Source organism: Penicillium waksmanii, assembly GCF_028829765.1.
Source record: "Penicillium waksmanii strain IBT 27052 chromosome Unknown utg000002l:1.0-3326099.0:1.0-3328782.0, whole genome shotgun sequence".
NCBI classification, from domain to species: Eukaryota; Fungi; Ascomycota; class Eurotiomycetes; order Eurotiales; family Aspergillaceae; genus Penicillium; species Penicillium waksmanii.
This window is the reverse complement of record NW_026643249.1, coordinates 1372410-1390539: the sequence shown is the minus strand read 5'-3', so window position 1 is coordinate 1390539 and position 18130 is coordinate 1372410. Positions and strand designations below refer to the sequence as shown.

Here is an 18130-nt window from a genome sequence, read left to right as displayed (position 1 = left end):
AAATTGGAACTTTCTCTATTCAACTGATCAATTAACTCGTATTTGACGTTTTCATAACTGGACTATGGAAAGCATAAATGATAGCGATTAAAAGCACGGGTTTGGTATGGTAGTATGATGGTATCTAACTTGAACGACAATAAAACACAAACAACGCTCTCCTATTCCTATTCCGAACAATCCTCCAATACAATCCTATAACCTTCAAGTTAAGCCACACTGAGAAGCAGAAAAAAAAAAAGTCTGACCGGCAGACCAGTACGGTAGTATATTAGGACGGCCTTTTAGTAAAAGCCCATGCTGGTGCGGTTGGCACCACGATAAGTGTTGTGATCGAGAACACTACGTCGAGCCTGGGTGCCGCCACCATTGAGGCGAATTTCGTCCACAGAAGCCCGAGAGTCGGGAATTGCCTCTAGAATGCAGCTAAGTGGACCACTCGCTCCGCCGTGAGTGCTGCTGCGAGGTCGACGAGTGCTCGGGTAGATGATCTCGACGTCGTTGCGACGAGGGCGGGAATCACGCGGCTAGGATCGAAGACATGCTGGCTTGCCCAGCGGGTGGGAATTGGCTGGGGATGATAATATTGCTGTTGCTGGTGATACTGGCTTTGGATGTGGCGTGGTTTGTGTGATAGCTCGAATGAGTACGAGCTACTCCGGGTGGGCGCGGGTAGTTGAGCAATTTGGGGTTGCATGTTGTGCCGTGAGCTGCTTCGTGATGGGGGCATAATGGACACTGGTGACATGCTTGTGTTCTGTCTGCATGATGCGGAGTATCTCGGAGCATTGGCTGGGCTTGGTACTGGTGGTGCTGGCGATGGTGTAGATCCAGGAACGAAGTTGGGGTGGTGTGGGTGATGAATAGAACGTCCGGCTATGGAGAAATGTTCCGTTTGAGACCGTCGCACTTTGGCTGGTTCTGGAGGTTCAACGACGACTTCGGGGGCATCGGCGGAATTCATTGTCATGGTTCTGTTGTGGCCCTCGGGCTTGTTGGTGGTTGAGGTGCTGACGGATTTGGTTGGAGTTTGAGTTGTGTCGGTGCTGGAAGAATGGGTTTCTGTTGCGTCGGTGGTCTTGATTTCCAAGAATGAAAACTGAGATTGGCCTTGGGAGGTGGAAGGTGTAACAACCTGCTTCTCAACGTCTGATGCTGAGTTTGGATCGGCCAAGGCACGAATCTGAGGGTCTGACGACAAGGGCAGCGATATTGGAAACGATTTGGGAAAGAAACGCTTCAGCGATGACAGCGATGATTTCCCGCGTTTATGATAGGCAGTATATTGCTTGGGAATTGGCGGGACTTTGGGTGCAAAGAATTCGGCAAGCAAGTTCCTGGATTCGGAGGTAGTGGTGGTCATGATGGTAGATGTTCGCGAGATAGGGTAGAAGTCACTGGCCACGGTTTGACCACCAGGCGAGGTTCGAGGATATGTATCATCGGGAGAAATTGTGGTTCCTGAGGTAATCTCTCCATACTCAGAGCCCGCGTTCGTGTTGAGGCGAAGTTGTGGGCGCAGGCGAACTGGAGCAGGGTGTCGGATGCTGGGATGGCAGCTGACTTTGTTGGCAATGGGGTCGATATACCACGGTTCCTCGCCGGCTTTGCCATCATGCTGGCGGCAGAGATTCAGGATTTCATTCTTCAGAGTCTCATCGCTGTCCCAGCTGTTCCCTGATAGGATACTGCCATCGCGCAGTGCTTGCTGACTTTTATAAATACCGATAATCGAAACGTCATAGGGTCGGTCGCATAGTTCTCTTGCACAGTACATCGTGCAGACAGTAATCCTGGAGAAGGATAATTAGTAAAACATACTGGAGTTTCGTGCGGTCTGAATTGGCATGGGATACTCACAGTGCTACGACCGAGACAATAACGGTAGAGCGATGAAATGCGCAGCTTGTTCCAACCCGCCAAAAAGTGGCATCGGTTCCATCTGGCAGACAGTAGACTTGCTGAGCGGCTACCACCAGGCCGGAGACTGATGTAGCTAGCCAGAGCATAAGATCCAATCTGTAGACATAGGAGCAGATATTGTGCAGAACCGTTTTCTGCTGACCAAATCCACCAATTTTATTATATTGCCAGGCGACTAGGCTTTGGAGAGAGATAAGGGGAATTGTCATGAATGACTAGGTAGGATTAGTATTGTGATGGCTCATATGGGATGACAGAAACGAACCGAAACCAGAGCAAGAACCAGGCTCACAGTCATCTTCGAATCTACCTGGTGTCTTCCATAAAGAAACAGCACCAGGACCAGTTGAAGCACCGATTCGAGGATCAGGAAAAAGAGGGAGACGAAAATGACTAGTTTAGTCCAGGTGCCTTCTTTGCGCGGCGTCGCTGAGAATCCGGTAGCCATGGTGGTGATGGGGATGCGACCTGACTGCAGTATCGCTTTGATGTACTGGCGAATGAGAAGCACTAGCACCGGTGGCCTAGTATGACTATTACCAAGGGAAAAGACCGAGGATAGAACAGAGATTCACCGAAGAACCGCCTAACCCAAGTTTTGCCTGTTTAGTAAATCATCAATGGCAGAAGAAAAGACGTGTCGAGGCATGAGGAACAACCCTGGACTAAAAAAGGAACCAAATTAGGCACTTCCAGCCTGTGAGCGCGTCGACGCGCCGGAGTGTGGAGGGGTGGAATGTGCCAGCCGAGGGGTCGGGCATGGAAAGAATCCCAGCCGCGACCACAACCGACAAGAGAGTCGGTAGCTTCCTTCCGATGATCGCATCGGATGATCTGCTGGGAATGTTGCCAGCGCGGGAGATGAAGGCACGGCTAGGGATGTGGCCAAAGAGTGTGCTGGTGTCTATCCCTGTGGATCGCCTTTGCTCGACGTCAGCTCGTTTCACGCCTTGAGAATGGAAAACTCGGGGGAATTTAAGGAATTCAGTGTACTTAATTACTTAATCGGAGAATAGGACAGGGCGGCCCCGGAAGGCCAGAGGGGGTCCATCTAGGATGGTTGTTAGTCGAGGTTGTCGAGGGTTGAAATTGAGTTGGAAGTTGGGGTCTCCTCAGGGCGAACAACATCCCTCGATGACGAACCACCCTTTTGGACGCAATTAACAAGAACAGCCATAAATAAGATATTGACAACCTTTAAGCTACGCACAGCACCTTATTTGCCCATTCAAATTGCCCAGGCCAAATCCTCCCATCTAAAGCCCACACGTGATGATCCGAGGGGGGTTCCCTTTGGCGAGTCCTTGCTGGTGGAGCATCCAGGAGTTTCAAGACTCATCATACTTGACATCGGATCGTGCAGAAAGGAAATAAAAACTGATCTGCCCGTCAAAATTGAGATGGAATGTGAAGAAGACCTGTCAACACTGCTCTAGGTAGAAGTTGTTGGGTCTTCGTCGCGTCTAGAAGTTTATACTTCAACATACCGGACTGACACGGGCTAGAACCACGAGGGATCTCATTCCAACCTGAAAACTAATCTTCCTTCAAGTACTGAGACTCAATTCATACCGCTGGGTGTAAATAAATCTGGCTTCTCTCGGATTCTCCCGCGTGATCGAACTGCGCCTCCTGCCGTGGAAACTTTCGCCAACTATTTCCTCCCTATTCTTGAGAACAGAGACAATGAGTAATTATCTCTCACTATGTCCTCATCTTACAGCAGATAAATTTAGAGAACGGAGACGTCTCATCCCTCGTTTCCTACTACCACGGGCTAGTAGACCATGGTCATAGGCAATTACAAGTTGAACCCGACCCTGATCATGATACTATAAGGTGTGACCTTTTTCTCCTGAATTCTATGACCTCGTTGAAATCATTTAATAGTGAACATTGGTTTGAGGCCCTATTGAGCTCGGCTGAACTAGCCCGCAAACTCATACTTGGCTTGCCCTTGAGCCTGCGATGGTTTGAACATGTACATGTGTCCACCATCATCATTGGGATCCGGATTATCCGTACGGTCTCTCGCGGTTGACAGGTACAAAATGTCATGATTCTTGCCACCCCAAGTAGGACATGTTGGATATCTGGCGGGCAATTCAATCTCATTGAGCTTTTTACCTTCGGGGTTGAAAACCATGACTTTCCCGGTAGAGTACACGGCTACCCACAAGTTGCCATCATTGCTAAATTTCATCCTGATAAGCGTTCCGGATGCGAATGTGATGACCTGGATGATGAAATGACTCACTCTGTAACCAACCCATCTGGCTCTGCCTTGGCGGCTCGAAAGTCGACGAGGGTCCGCTGGTTTGAAACATTCCCAGTTTCAAGGTCAAAGTCGAGCGACGTGATTTTCATGCCCATGGAATCATTCAAGTACACTGGGTATGTGTTTTAGCGTTTATTCTTAATTCAATGGTTCAAAGGCAAGGTCACTCACTCGTCTTGTTATCAGGGCTCCATTTCACTCCATTGCCACACAAAATCCCACCGGGGATCATCAGATGCAAGCTGCCGTCGGGATCATACCTCCACAGCCTCCCCTTAGGTTCGCCATAGCTCTCAGGCCAGTGGTCCATGTCGAAAGCTGTAGCTCGAACGTCTATTTCCGCTAGCCAAAAGCGACCGGCAGCATCAACACCACCATCGTTGAATCGTCGTTGATCTCTCTCAGCCGTGGGAATGATCTCACGAACGACTTCAAAGGTTCCGCTTGCCTCGTCTAAAAAGCAAACACCCTGATAATATGCCGCGATATAGCTACCAGGCTTGTTTTGACGGAATGCTGCAACGCTGACACTGTCGGAAAGAGGCAGAATCCGAGCTTCCTCGCCCGTAGGAGAGCCAGTTTCTGGGTCGGTCGGAAGAATGTAAAGCTCGCACGGAGAGGACAGACAGTCAAACCAGTGCAGTGTGGAGTCGCTGGCTCGGTAGATCGGCCCCTCACCAAGCACCATCCGACCCTTTGGAGGTCGGTAGATGGGCGGGCCTGTAGAAAACGATTCAATCGCGCTGTCCATCGCGCTAGTGATCTATTGCAGTGTACTTGACAGGTGAGGATGATTTGACCGCGCCCTGAGATTTCTTGGGGCAGGCATTGGCTCCACTGTGGCTGCTTGACACGCCGTGGGGTGTCATCTTTGCTCCAAAGTGGGGGTTGCCCAGGTGCGCGGGGAAGGAAAACATGGTGGTGTTGGGATATATTCGATAAACGGATGCATTACAATACAGAAATAGTCCCCTGGGATCATTTTTGCAATGAACTTGCGCAGGTAGGCACTCGTATTCCAAGGTTGCCAGACTATATTTTATTTAATACAAAATAATGTTCGCGGGTTGCATACGAAGGTCGAAATTGGTGTTCCGAGGTACCAACTTCCAAGGTTAAAGGCTGGACTAGGCCTATCGAAACAAACCAAACGGAATGGCGTGAAGGACTCGTCTATACTGCATATTAAAGGCGAGGCGGACTTGTGAAGTCGAAAAGAAATCGGCCACATTACTCCACTAGAAGTACTTTTGGGGAGGTCTCGGTCTACCGTTGCTTCAAGTTGCAATAGAATTCAAGTATTTTCCTGAAATCTTCAGTTTCAGGCACTTTCGCTGGCCCGGAATACAAGCAAAAGTATATGTTGATGATGTATTTTGAACATGCCTTGAACTAGTAGTCAATAGGAGTAAGTGAGGCAGCCGGCGGGATTGATAGTTCGAAAGAATCTGAAAATATTCGTACCTTGACAAGACCTACAATGAGAAGTTGATACTGTACTCAGTCATTACAGGATACTGGTGAACTTTTTCCACAATAGAAGTCAAATTTTGAGCTGTCAAATATGACGCTGATTTCTGTACAAGTTCGAACCTTGTAACTATGCTCCGACGCGCTCGCACCAAAATTGCCTAGAATGACTCAGTAGAGTAGCCAGCAGCCCAGACGGCAGTAAATCCTTTTATCCATTGCCAAGCGAGAATATTCTTTCATCTTTTTCCCCACAGGTCAAAGGAGCACAGCATTGGAATCTGAGGGATTTCTATTACCACTCGAAAGTACTGCCTTGAGCGGGTCTCACTTTTCTGGCTTCGGATCCGGAGGGCATCGCCTTCATTTTAGAATTAACAAGCAATTTTTAAAATTGCGCGCTCAAATATACTGATAATTTTCTTTCCAGCCCCATTGACTTGGCAGGTGTGGTGGTCGAAAAATGATGGAAGAGGCTTTAAAGTGGAACTGTTTTAGTCTCTTGAAAAGACACTATTGACCGGTGCACCATGGCTAGCGAGACATTTCGGTGCCAACCTAAGCTATCGCGTCCCACTACTCACCTTGGTCGTTGGTATTACTTTAGTGCTTTTTGGCCAGCCACCAAAAAAGGAAAAGAGTGCGAGTAGTGGCATTAATATGGAGCAGGTCTGAAGTCTGTTTTTTGTGTATCAAGCCATATCGGCAGATTGACGTGGGGGCGGAGATCAGAGCGAAGAACCTATCAAACCTTCTCAGGGATATCGATTCCATCGCCTTTAGATCTAAAATACGCAATTCGAATATCAGTGGAAGATTTTGTTAAGCGGAATAGTAGGATCGGTAGGTAGTATTCTACTGAGGTGCGCTAACGCAGCAGGGTATACTAGTATCACAAGTCCGGCAAAACGCCCTGGTCCGACATGCAGCGATGGTAGCATTCAACCCCTCACTCAGATTTGGCTGGTAAGATGAGGGCACCCTTGTTAGTTAGACTCTAACCGAGATGGCGAACGAACGTGTTGATCCGGTTGGCTTCCGACATCCATGATTGCCCACCTTGATTGGCGCTAATCAAGTGATCCATCTCCACCAACCCTCGCTAAAGCAACACTAGCGCATCTGAGAAGCAGGAACGAAATGAGCGCTGCTTAGTCCAGTAACCCAAGCCGAGCTAATCATGAAGCTCAGTATCACCAAAATTACCTCGATTGTCCTGGCATTCTCAATTTAGTTGATAATCTCATTGCTGGAATGTAACGGGTAATTTGTTTGTTGTTTTCGCGATGGTCCGATGCAAACGTTGGCTTGCATATCTTAACAACCCAATAGCGGAGTCCACCGGACCTTGGGACCCTTTTTGACTAGGGGAGCCCATCCGTTTCCAATTTGCTCCATACTGCGCCCGGGCCCTTGAGTCTAGCCTTGTTTGTAGTGTTTAAGCCTCTTTTATGCGGCTCTTAACCAGACGCCAAAGCCAAGGAGGCAATCACGACCCCTTCATATCGGGCTCCCAAAAGGGCCGGAAGTAATTTCCTCACCGTATTGTGGCATATCTGTATCATTACCAGAACCGGCGACATTCCTTTTCTATGCTTTTTTGTTTGTCTCTTATATCGCCCATCAATGTAGATGAGAGTGCTCTTCAAATTGTACCGCATTGTCTTCCTCGGATCTTAACCGCCCAGGCCAAATTTTGCCTTCGACTTTTATTTGCTAGGGATGTGGAGTGGCTTGTTCATGGGTCATCGGAGACTAATCCTTAGGCTGCAAAGAAACCGGTATCTTTCAGGGCCAGGGTAGAGCCTTTCGATTTCCTTAGCAGGATTCGACCCCTTGTACTAGTGCGCCGTTGTTCAAGTCCGTTAGCGGCTTTCTCTAGTACTGCACGAATTATGTACAATCATCGTGGCCTTTTAATGCAAGCCCCCGTCTTTCTCTCTTAAACTTTCCCTACATTTTGTTGGATAGAATTTCGCTCTTTTTTCTGCGTCTACGAACTGCTTAAGCGGACTCTTGTTCGCGTCCCTTCATTCATTTGACCTTGGGAAGATTTCCCCTACGCTCATTCTATACAACGGGTCGACTCGTTAGACTCTTTTTGCCATTCGTTATTACTTTCGGAAATGGGTTTTTTGAAGACTTTTGCCGCCACGGCGGTGCTGGCTGCCCTTATTCCCAATTCTGCTGCTCTGAACGTGGATTCCAAATCTAACGTAGCTGTTTATTATGTGAGTTTACTAATTTCAAACGGAAATCCTATGTCTACCTCAGCTTACAGTGAATTCTAGGGTCAAGGTGCCTACCAGCCTCGGTTGAGTCATTTCTGCCAGGAAACTTCTCTAGATATCATCAATATTGGTTTCATCAACGTCTTTCCCAAAGCTGTGGGAGATTGGCCAGGCTCCAATTTTGGCAATCAGTGTGATGGTACCGTTTACGAAGGCACTGAGCTTCTCAAGGGCTGCCACCAGATATGGGATGATATTCCCATCTGTAAGGAACTTGGGAAAACGGTGATGCTGTCGCTTGGTGGTGAGACTGCCTATGAAGATATTCCCTCTGACGAGGTTGCGGAATGGTTTGCCGATTTCCTGTGGTATTCCTTCGGTCCCCCTGGCCAAAATGATACCTTCCCCCGTCCCTTCCTTGACAACCAAGTTGACGGCTTTGATTTCGATATTGAGCATGATGGTGGCTATGGTAACGCGCTCCCTCTTAGAATTACTATACAAAAATGAACTTCTACTAACGAGGAAATAGGCTATGCTACTATGATTCAACGCCTTCGGAGCCACTTCGCCGACTTCCCAGACGAGACCTTCTACATCTCTGGTGCACCACAATGCCAGCTTCCCGATGCCCAGCTCAGCGATGCCATCTCCAACTCGCATTTTGACTTTATTTGGGTTCAGTGGTACAATACAGCCGCTTGTTCGGCCACGAACTTCCTGGAGGAAAATGGTCTCTTCAACTTCGCTGCATGGGCTGAGATTATTCAAGCCAGCGCCAACCCGGCCGCAAAACTTTTCGTCGGACTGCCAGCATCTGAACAGGCTGCTGTGGATGGGTTTTACCTTAGCCCAGCGGAGGTTTACCCTCTTGTGGATATCTACATGAACTTGTACCCCGATACGTTTGGCGGTATTATGCTTTGGGAGGCCACGGCGTCGGATAACAATGCGATCGATGGTTACAACTATGCCCAGCATATGAAGCACATCCTCCATGAATGTGATCCATCCCCGCCGCCGACTTCGACTTCCACCATCTTCGTGACGCCGACTTCAAAGCCCGTTTCGTCAACACCCTCTAGCCCGGCGGTGCAGACAAGCTCTCAGACACCCTCGTCTGCCCCTGTGTCATCAAGTCAACCAACCTCCTCGAGCACTTATGTCGCATCTTCCACCGCCTCGCCTTCGTCGCCACCGGCTAGCTCTGTTACACCAACGATTATTTCATCTAGTGCAGCACACTCAAGCACCTCGATCGCATCTTCCACCGCCTCGCCTTCGTCGCCACCGGCTAGCTCTGTTACACCAACGATTATTTCATCTAGTGCGGCACACTCAAGCACCTCGATCGCATCTTCGAGCCCGGTGACTGGCTCTTCCAGCAGCCCGGCCACCTCTCATTCGGTCTCATCAAGCACAACTAGCGAGAGCTCCATTCCAGCCCCAGCGTCAAGCCACAGCCACCCGGCTTCATCCAACACTTCTGGTTCTGAGAAGCCCTCCACTAAGCCAACTGCTACCCCGAGCGAAACTCCATGCTCAAGCGAACCCGTCATTCCCACCCACTCCGTCACATCCTCAGGCCCTGCTAGCCACTCAAGCTCTCCCTTGCCTGGAAAGTCAACTCATACTGGAAACCCCTCTGCTTCAGAATCACTCGGTAGTACTACCACTGGTTCTAGCTCGTCGTCAGCTTCTCGGACTCCATCACGCACTATCACCCGGACTCCAGTCTCCAGCCCCCCAAGCTCCACTGGCACTCATCTGAGCCCCTCAGGCGATTCTTCGGCCTCCGCCTCCCTGTCAACGACATCCGGATCCGCCATTTCTTCCACCGAGGTCACTGGAACCTCCCCTGACAGCACCCTTACTACGGGAGGCCCAATTGCTACAGGAGTCGAGTCTTCCACTGGCCCCCAGTCCACTGGAAAGGGCGGCGAGTCTACAACTGGCCCCCAGTCAACCGGAAATGGTGGAGAGTCTTCCACTACCCCCCCAGTCCACTGGAAAGGGCGGCGAGTCTACAACTGGTCCCCAGTCCACCGGTAATGGTAGCGAGTCTCAAACTGGTTCAAGTGTTACGGCTTCACCATCAGTGACAACTGCTGCATCTGTTACAACACCCCCAACTGTGACCACCATCATTGTCACGTCGTACACTGATATTTGCCCTACTGGTTTCACCACCATCACTACAACTATCACCACTACCATCTGTCCAGAAGCCACTGCAGGTGTGACCAACCCTCCTTCTGGACTTGCATCGACTACGCCCTCTATTCCCGAAGGCTGGACCACTACCGTCAAGGTCTGTGATAACTGCGCGCCGACACCTACTACCGTCACTTTGACCCTACCAAACCCCATTCAAACGACCGAGGTTGCCGTGGAAACTTCCCCCGTTCTCGTGACTACTGAAACATGGACCACAACTGTTACTTTCTGCAAACATTGCGGCGTCACTGGCTCATCGGTCACATTGACCGTCCCTTATACCACTGTTATCTCCACTGCGGTGACTGTGGTGACTCCAGGTGCTTCACCTGAACAAGGTGAAGTGACCATTCCCGGTGGCTTGCCTCAAACTACCATTGGCAACTCTCAAGGAGCGATGCCTAGTCATGGACCATCGTCATCCTGGAGCTACATCAGCGGAGGGGTGCACGCACCTAGCCAAACACCTACGTTCAAGCTCCATGCTTCAACAACACTGACGGTTCAAAACCCTGCCCCAACTGGCAGTGGTGAAGGTGTGTCACCGGTATTCAACGCGGCTGGGTCTCAGTCTGGCCTGATGAGCCTTTTCGGCGTTTCCCTCGCAGCTGTGCTTTCTATCTGCCTTCTCATTTGAGCTTTTTGAAATTTTCACTAGCGCCAGCATCCAAATCGGGGTTCGATCCCGGTTAATGGGCTGGCTGCTGCTTTTGTATGCTTACGATGTTTTATAATTCGCTTCTATATCTCTGATCTCCCCCTTTCCAAGTATTATAATTTGGAAGAGCGGAGTGATTTACATTCTAATTTGCAAGACTAGCAATAACCTTTACGAATTGAGTTTAGGTCTTCATGATCTACGAGCGAGTCCATAGCGATAGAATTTCATTGGTGGTTCTGTCTAGAGAAGGAACAAATATCCCCTGGCACGCGGGAACCTATTCATCAATTGCGCTTAGTGTAGCTCTTGTACTAGTATTACATATGCAGTTCAAGTTCTTTGCCCAGCATTTCAGTTCAACAGAAACCACTGAGCTTCATCTATATTTTCATCTCTATAGTATAGGGACGATCAAGGACAGCAATTCTTTCATAATTAATGCATACTAGTACGTAGTGCACTTCCCCGCACTGGCGCACCCACGGGGGACCGGAGCCGAGGCCGAGGTCCGCAGAATCGGTTGATCGACCCCATTAAACCCCATTAAACCCTCTCTAAATCTATCATCTCCTAGTATCAACCATGTCTGCTCCTCCTCTTGAAGGCATTCGAGTAGTCGAACTGGCCGGTCTGGCCCCAGGTTTGTTCGCAACTTAATATCTCTTCGGTTATCATGTATTGATCTCATCGTAGGCCCTTTTGCCGGACTTCTTTTGGCCGACTATGGCGCATCAGTTCTACGCGTCGACCGCCCTTCCGCTGTCAGCGGCGATCAATTAACTCGTCGCAAGACCTCTATCACCTTAGACCTGCGTGAGGAAAAGTCGCGTGATGTTCTTCTTCGTCTTCTTGGAGGAGCCGATGTCCTGATCGACCCTTTTCGTCCGGGGGTCCTTGAACGACTCGGACTTTCGCCCACCGATGTCCTTCTCAAGCACAACCCGCGACTTGTCGTGGCACGTATGACTGGGTTTCGCCGCGATGGCAAATACAAAGACATGGCCGGTCACGACATCAACTACATCGCCGTATCGGGCGTTTTGTCAATGCTTGGGCGCAAGGGCGAGAAACCTTTAGCTCCGGGTAATATTCTCGGTGATTTTGCTGGTGGCGGTGCGATGTGCTTTATGGGAATTCTTCTCGCCTTGATGTCGCGCTCACATACCGGTCGTGGACAAGTTGTCGAAGCCAACATGGTCGATGGGTCGGCATATCTCGCCACGTTCCCGCGTCTAGCTCGTCAAACGCCTGCATGGGGCGAAGCGCGGGGGGAGAATCTGCTTGACAGTGGATGTCCCTACTATGACACATATGAGACCAAGGATGAGGGGAAATACTTCGCTGTTGGTGCCCTGGAACCTCAATTCTACGCGGCACTTCTTCGCGGATTGGAATTTGACCCGAAGGCCATTCCCGACCGCACAGATCGTGATAACTGGGCAGCGCTTCGGGAATTGTTCACACGTCGGTTCAAGGAGAAGACTCGGGCCGAATGGGAAGCTGTCTTTGACGGTACTGATGCCTGCGCCACTCCCGTTTTCGAACAAGACGAGTTAGAGAACGCGGGATACGATCAAAGACCCGCTGTAACACTTCGGCAAACACCCGCTCACCCTATCAAGTCAGATGAGGGCGGGTGGACTGGAGGGGGTCTCATGCCTGGAGACGGGGGTGTGGAGACGCTGCGAGGGTGGATGGGATGGGAGCCCAACAAAGACTACCTCGTTCGGAAGGATGGCGCGCTTCTATCAGTGGATGGCCGGGCGAAGCTGTGAAACTTGTTTGAGAAAACCACTCGGTCCTTTCATCTTCTTTTCATATGAACAGGTTTCGATCGATGTGAGAGATTTTGAATTGTGGGCATTGAGTTTCGCATTGCAGGTCCGATGGAGACATAGCACCTACAATTTACACACTACAAACATCGGATGTACACGTAAATACATACATACTCGTATCCAATGAGTTCTAAGTACTCTGTATCTCGTATTCTTTGAGCTGAGTTGTGTCCTCACTCGGTAGGGATCTTCAATCCTCAGCCTCACTTAGGCGGGATAGAAAGTATACGTGAAGTATACGGGTACCTGATTCCGATTTTGGCCAGTCAATTCGTCATCAGGCACAGTTACTGGCATAGTCAATTTGTTGTCCTCCGTAATTGGCAAACTGCTGTCCGGTTCCAACGAAAAAAGCTGGATATGCTAAGACATATATTACGTCACCACTGTCGGATACTACATCACCACGTGCCGAGTGTGGCGCAGCGTGGCGCAGGTTGAAAATTTACCGATCCACTCGTTTCAACTCATTGTAAATTACACAGCCCTACAAATGCACCGCCACAAATGCAACCATAACGGTTGATTAGACAGGGGTTCAGATGATCTCTAAATCAATGTCTCAGCCATATTAACTGAGGCGCTAATTGTCTGTTCCAATCAACTACTTCAACTCTAATGTGATGTTGACGGTAATCCCTCGTTTGCAATTTCCGGAGTGGTCCCGTCCCCAGGGATATGCAGGGTGGGCGCATACGAGGTCATCCTCCGTTTTTGGGCCACTATAACATGTCATCGGGTCATAAAAGACCGAGTAGATACACACGGAGCAGCTGTGGCTTTATTTTCTCTGGGTCATCGCTTGCTAATGTTGTTGGCAGCTGTAGTTCAGGCTATTTCTTTAAATAGGAATATAGGAGCACAGGCCTGCTTCATGATCACGATGTAGCCCTACCATCGGCCCCCATCAGCGCGCTGATTAAAGACAGCTGATCAAATTCCTAAACCACGTCTGCCAAGATCGTAGCGCGAATTCCTGCACGTACGGAGACCCTGAACAGCCATCAAAGCGGGCCGCCGTTTTGTACGACATTATTAGCGCATGACTTGCGAACAAAAAGAAAATACAATAAGTCACAGGTCTAAGCATGGCCATGTGGAAATATAAAAGAGACTTTCTTATTTTGAGATTCTGATCTCGTATCCTCAAGCCAGTAGTTCAGATTTCGGAGTATATCACCATTGCAGCTGAAGAAAGAATACGATATTTATACTCACGATTTTGTACTAATTGATGACTATGGGAAACACAAGTAATTCGAATTTGTGAATTTGCCAATACCCGGAAGAACACGCTTCTCACCAGGGAGAAACAATGCGTTGAGAATGGTCTTCTCCAGATGATCCAGCTCAAAGAATGTGGGGGTGTCATTTTTGCCACGAACTGAAATGCACGCGTTCTGCGATGTAAACTATGGAGCCCCTTTCCATGACGAAAATACATATTTGATAGCAAGTTTTTTTTTCTAGAACAAAGTCTGAGGCCGGTACTAGTAAAGACATGTATTATGTCACGATAAGTAGGCCCTGAAACCTACTGTTCTTATGCGAGAACTACTAGTGGATAGCGGAAGATTTCAAGTTAAGAGATACATAGTAGGAGTAAAAAATGAACTGTGCTCGTATTAACTTTTGAGACTTCATTTCTACTACTAGTAGAGATAATACCCCACGTCTATAACTTTGGGCTATACTTTTACGTATGCATGTGGTTGTATTGGTACTAGGGGGGTTTCACGGCTCCTTCACCGAGAGCCCCTACCACGCGAAACTAGATCATACGGTCGGGTTTGGGTATTCTTGCACCAGCATGAGATCAATACTGTGGTTTCGCGTTGGCGAAATGGTATACCACAAGGTACCCAAAGCCCGAACATATGTGCCTTGCGAATAACCTTAGAACCCCTGCACAAAAACGGTGATCCAATATATTGACTTCGAGGGTGGGGGTAGCGGCATTCAGAATTAGCATCTGAAGCGCTGAACCTGAATGGGATGTAGGATAGCCTCTTGTAGTAATTCTCAATGCTTTTCATTTTCAGGGATGAAGATTCCGGTTGCCAGCACCAGTTGATCTTCAGCAACAGGGCTATACCCCGCATTAGTTAACTGTTACGACGCCTGTGTACATCAACCCGCGGCCATCGGTCCTCGGCAAGATTGACTTGAACATTTGCATGTCTACTGTACTTACCTCGAGTATATAGAGAACAGAGAGAGCACGTTTTTCTGATTTCTCTCGTTTTTAAGTTCGCCTAGACGCTGACCGACCCTACTACGGAGTACTCCCTTCCCACATAAGCAAGTATTCGTACTTTTTACGTGGTACTCCGTACTCCGTATCTTTTCAATATGACCCGCCCAGCAGCCCCCACTCAAATGATCATCCTGCCCATTCAGGGGACATTGTTAATTGACCAGCCCTCGACGCAGGAAGGCCAGGTGTGGTCGCAGATATTGGGCATACTGGAGAAGTTTACAGGCTTCCAGCGTCTGGACTGGGGGCGACACGTGGAAGAGCCTGGACAGGTTCACCTGCATATCGGTGAGAGGCGCCCGAGGGTCTAGAAGGCTCTTGACTGCGTATTTTAGTGAAAGTCAAAGAAGAAAAAAGCAATAACCAGTGGCGTCGCTGTAGTTCGTGAAAGTCTGCATCAGCATTACGTCTTCCTCGCCTCTCCGGAGTGGCAGCGGGTCGGCGAGAAGTTACGTGCGTTAGGGGTGGTGGATTTTGCATCGCTTGTTGTGCGCCATGTGATGATGGAGGAGTTTAGTTCGGGCGAGGGTAAAAGACCACCGGTGATGGGCACGGCCATCTATCTGACCCCTGACCAAGCGGGGTGGATGAAGACATGGGAGCTGTGGACGACGATTGTGGCAGTGGTGCCTGGATGTATTGGGGTTAGAGGCGGATGGATGGTGGAGCCCGTGGAGAAGCGGCCGGCTTATGTGGTGTTTGTCGGATGGGCAAGTGTCGAGGTACATGACGCGTATCACCATAGTAGGCACTTTCGCCAGCGAGCAACGATCTTGCGGGAGCATAACCAGGGGTTTCGAGAGTATGGGCACGTTGCATTCAGGGAGTCTCTGAGGGTTAGCGATAAGGGGAAGCTATGATAGTATCATATCATAGGATATCCTAGATCCTAGGATGAGATGGGATACTGATACTACCTGCTACTGCTAGTGAGAAGTGACATCGTCAGAAAATTACCAGATGCAAATGGATGTAATGGTTGTAATTTTCAACACGCAGAACGGAACGGGGGGCTCGGGTCCGCCGGCTCCGCTGTAAGAAAATCGTAAACTGGGTATCGCCCAATCAAGTTACGCGGCCACCAGGTTCCTCCGCGATGGGCCATGTCCATCTCTCCCCTCTTCTTTCTCCTACAAGTCCACCCTCTCTCTCTACTTCACTCCCCTGTCCCCCCGTGTGCCCTTGACAACACCTTGGCGACCAAATCCTCACTGCAGGCACGCTTCTCTCTCAACCTTCAATTGACCCCTTTTCGTTAAACCACCCACCGGTCCCTGCCTGTCAGCGCCCAAACTCGGCGCTTCGGCCTGGTCAACCACATTGTTCCTGGCCATTGTCTCCCTTCCATTGGTTGACATCCCAGCTCATTCAAGATCTTGAATCGCCAGCCTCTCCGCTTCTACTGTCCCTAATCGATCCTGGTGACTGTACCCTGCGGTGGTCGCTGAAACTGCAGATCTCCTGCGTCAGCCGCGCGCATCGGATTCGCAGACGAAACCCCTCTACTTGTTTTTTGAAAGTGGACAACGCTCCTGTCCTATACTACTGTCGGTTATTTATCTGGCAGATTTGCCCCTGCGTCGGCACAAGTAGTTTTGGCATCTTGCTATCCACGTGCAAGTGAAGGAGTTTATGGCTGGTGTCCAGCCTCCATCTACCATGACCGAATTTCGTATCCCTCACCACGGCCCTCCGCCTCGGAAACCCCTACCGAATCCCCAACATGGCTACCAATATCAAGCCTACGACGACCCGAGAAACCTTGCGCCTTACTCGGTCAACCCTCAAACCACACACAGTCGAACACGCACCACTTCCTCTCAAGTCCTACCCTACGGAAGCTCCCAGTCTCAACAGCACCAAAACACCCCTCCGCCTCCGAGTGCCCACTCGTCGATGGCGACCCCTCCATCCTTCGCGCAGTCACGCCGCCTATCTAGCACTACCACATCCACCAACTCGACCGGCAACCCGATGGCCCAGGGAGACGTGGATATTCGCCGGAGTGCGTCAAACCGATCGGCCAATTCTCAACTCGGATATGTAGCCCTCATGCGACGACAGAAGGCGACCGTATGGTGTGATCGGGCGCAACCCGAAGATGCTCGCATGCGAGAGCAGGCTCGACGGGATAAAAAGAGAGCCTACCTCGAGGTTCATGGTGCAGGCCGTGCCGGCCACGCCGGCGGCAAGATCAGACATGGCGGCAAAGCCGGCCTGGACTTTTCGCCATCTAACTTGGTGGGCGCAAGTGTGCCTCTCCGTCTAAGCGCCAATGAGGTGGGAGATGGCGATGACGACTCCCACAGCGCCGAAGGTGTCATGATGCACCGCCGAACCGGTAGCGGCCGGAGCTCGATTACAAGCAACCGGTACCCCAGTGGCTATCACCGGCAACAGGGAACTATGGGTAGCAACAGTACTCCTCCGAACGAGAAGAGTGATCTCCCAGAAGTTTCTGAGAATAGGCCTGCCGAAATTCATGAGGAGGAGAAGAGCAGAGTATCTTCTTTGGTGAAGGATGATGCTGCTACAACACACACGGCGAACAGCAGCGAGCAAGAAGACATTGTGGGCGATATGGAGGCCCCGAGTGCGGCTGTTCACGCCGCCCAGAAAGCCAATAAAGCAGATGAACTGCGGCGGCGAGGCAGTGTAGACGAACGGACCACCTCTATGACCAACGTGCGGTTATTTGTTGCTAATCCCGACGACAGCGACTGAGAATACTATACTTCGAAGCTCGAGGCTACCACACTACCCCCTTTTATTCTTCACGCAGCGCCTGTTCTTTTTATAGCTTATTTCTACCGTCATTTCCCGTGTCATATTCTGCTCTATGATCTCCGAGAGTTTTTGATTACTTTCCTCAACGCTGCACATAATACCTCCGCTGCTTGAACCCCTATTGTTTCATTTTCACACTGCAGACCTTGAAATTTTACCTCTACTGCCATCGTGTTCATACCCCTGGTTTCTTGTCTTGGTTCTCGGTGGCCCTTATCAATTCTACAACCGGCGGCCTTATAGCTCTGGCCCTCATCTTTGATTTCTACATGCGGGTTCATCCCGGCTTCCTTAGGCACTCTTAGCTGCAGTTTCAACAAAGACTTTAATTTTATGAGATTTGCTATTAACTTGAATGTTTCTTCCTCTATAAGATTTTGATGTAGTGTGAAGTATACCTTAAGGTACCCTCGGGTAACCATCTCGATTGGGCCCAAAATTGGATTACATAACCTCTCTTCCACGCGC

At 49.8% G+C, this 18130-nt stretch overlaps 6 protein-coding genes across 6 annotated transcripts; 4 read left to right on the top strand and 2 right to left on the bottom strand.

Annotated features, from left to right (window-relative positions):
* Positions 1-284: 284 nt before the first annotated feature.
* N7481_002195 (uncharacterized protein) lies at positions 285-2371 on the bottom strand (the record flags this gene model as incomplete). The annotated part of the gene is given in 4 exon segments (XM_057261414.1): positions 285-527; positions 542-1793; positions 1861-2138; positions 2189-2371. The coding sequence occupies 4 exon segments, from the start codon at positions 2369-2371 to the stop codon at positions 285-287; spliced, it is 1956 nt and encodes a 651-aa protein (XP_057126346.1).
* Positions 2372-3850: 1479 nt separating this feature from the next.
* N7481_002194 (SMP-30/gluconolactonase/LRE family protein) lies at positions 3851-4952 on the bottom strand (the record flags this gene model as incomplete). The annotated part of the gene is made up of 3 exons (XM_057261413.1): positions 3851-4115; positions 4181-4313; positions 4373-4952. 3 exons carry the CDS (start codon positions 4950-4952, stop codon positions 3851-3853), a joined length of 978 nt encoding a protein of 325 aa, XP_057126345.1.
* Positions 4953-7797: 2845 nt separating this feature from the next.
* chiA1 (class III chitinase ChiA1) lies at positions 7798-10756 on the top strand (the record flags this gene model as incomplete). The annotated part of the gene is made up of 4 exons (XM_057261412.1): positions 7798-7902; positions 7963-8374; positions 8435-9744; positions 9800-10756. 4 exons carry the CDS (start codon positions 7798-7800, stop codon positions 10754-10756), a joined length of 2784 nt encoding a protein of 927 aa, XP_057126344.1.
* A 606-nt stretch (positions 10757-11362) lies between these two features.
* N7481_002192 (CaiB/BaiF CoA transferase family protein) lies at positions 11363-12555 on the top strand (the record flags this gene model as incomplete). The annotated part of the gene is made up of 2 exons (XM_057261411.1): positions 11363-11420; positions 11474-12555. 2 exons carry the CDS (start codon positions 11363-11365, stop codon positions 12553-12555), a joined length of 1140 nt encoding a protein of 379 aa, XP_057126343.1.
* Positions 12556-14997: 2442 nt separating this feature from the next.
* On the top strand, positions 14998-15735 carry N7481_002191 (uncharacterized protein; the record flags this gene model as incomplete). The annotated part of the gene is made up of 2 exons (XM_057261410.1): positions 14998-15163; positions 15257-15735. The coding sequence occupies 2 exons, from the start codon at positions 14998-15000 to the stop codon at positions 15733-15735; spliced, it is 645 nt and encodes a 214-aa protein (XP_057126342.1).
* Positions 15736-16534: 799 nt separating this feature from the next.
* Positions 16535-17599, top strand: N7481_002190 (uncharacterized protein; the record flags this gene model as incomplete). Its single annotated transcript, XM_057261409.1, has 1 exon — positions 16535-17599. The coding sequence occupies one exon, from the start codon at positions 16535-16537 to the stop codon at positions 17597-17599; it is 1065 nt and encodes a 354-aa protein (XP_057126341.1).
* Between the last annotated feature and the right edge of the window lie 531 nt (positions 17600-18130).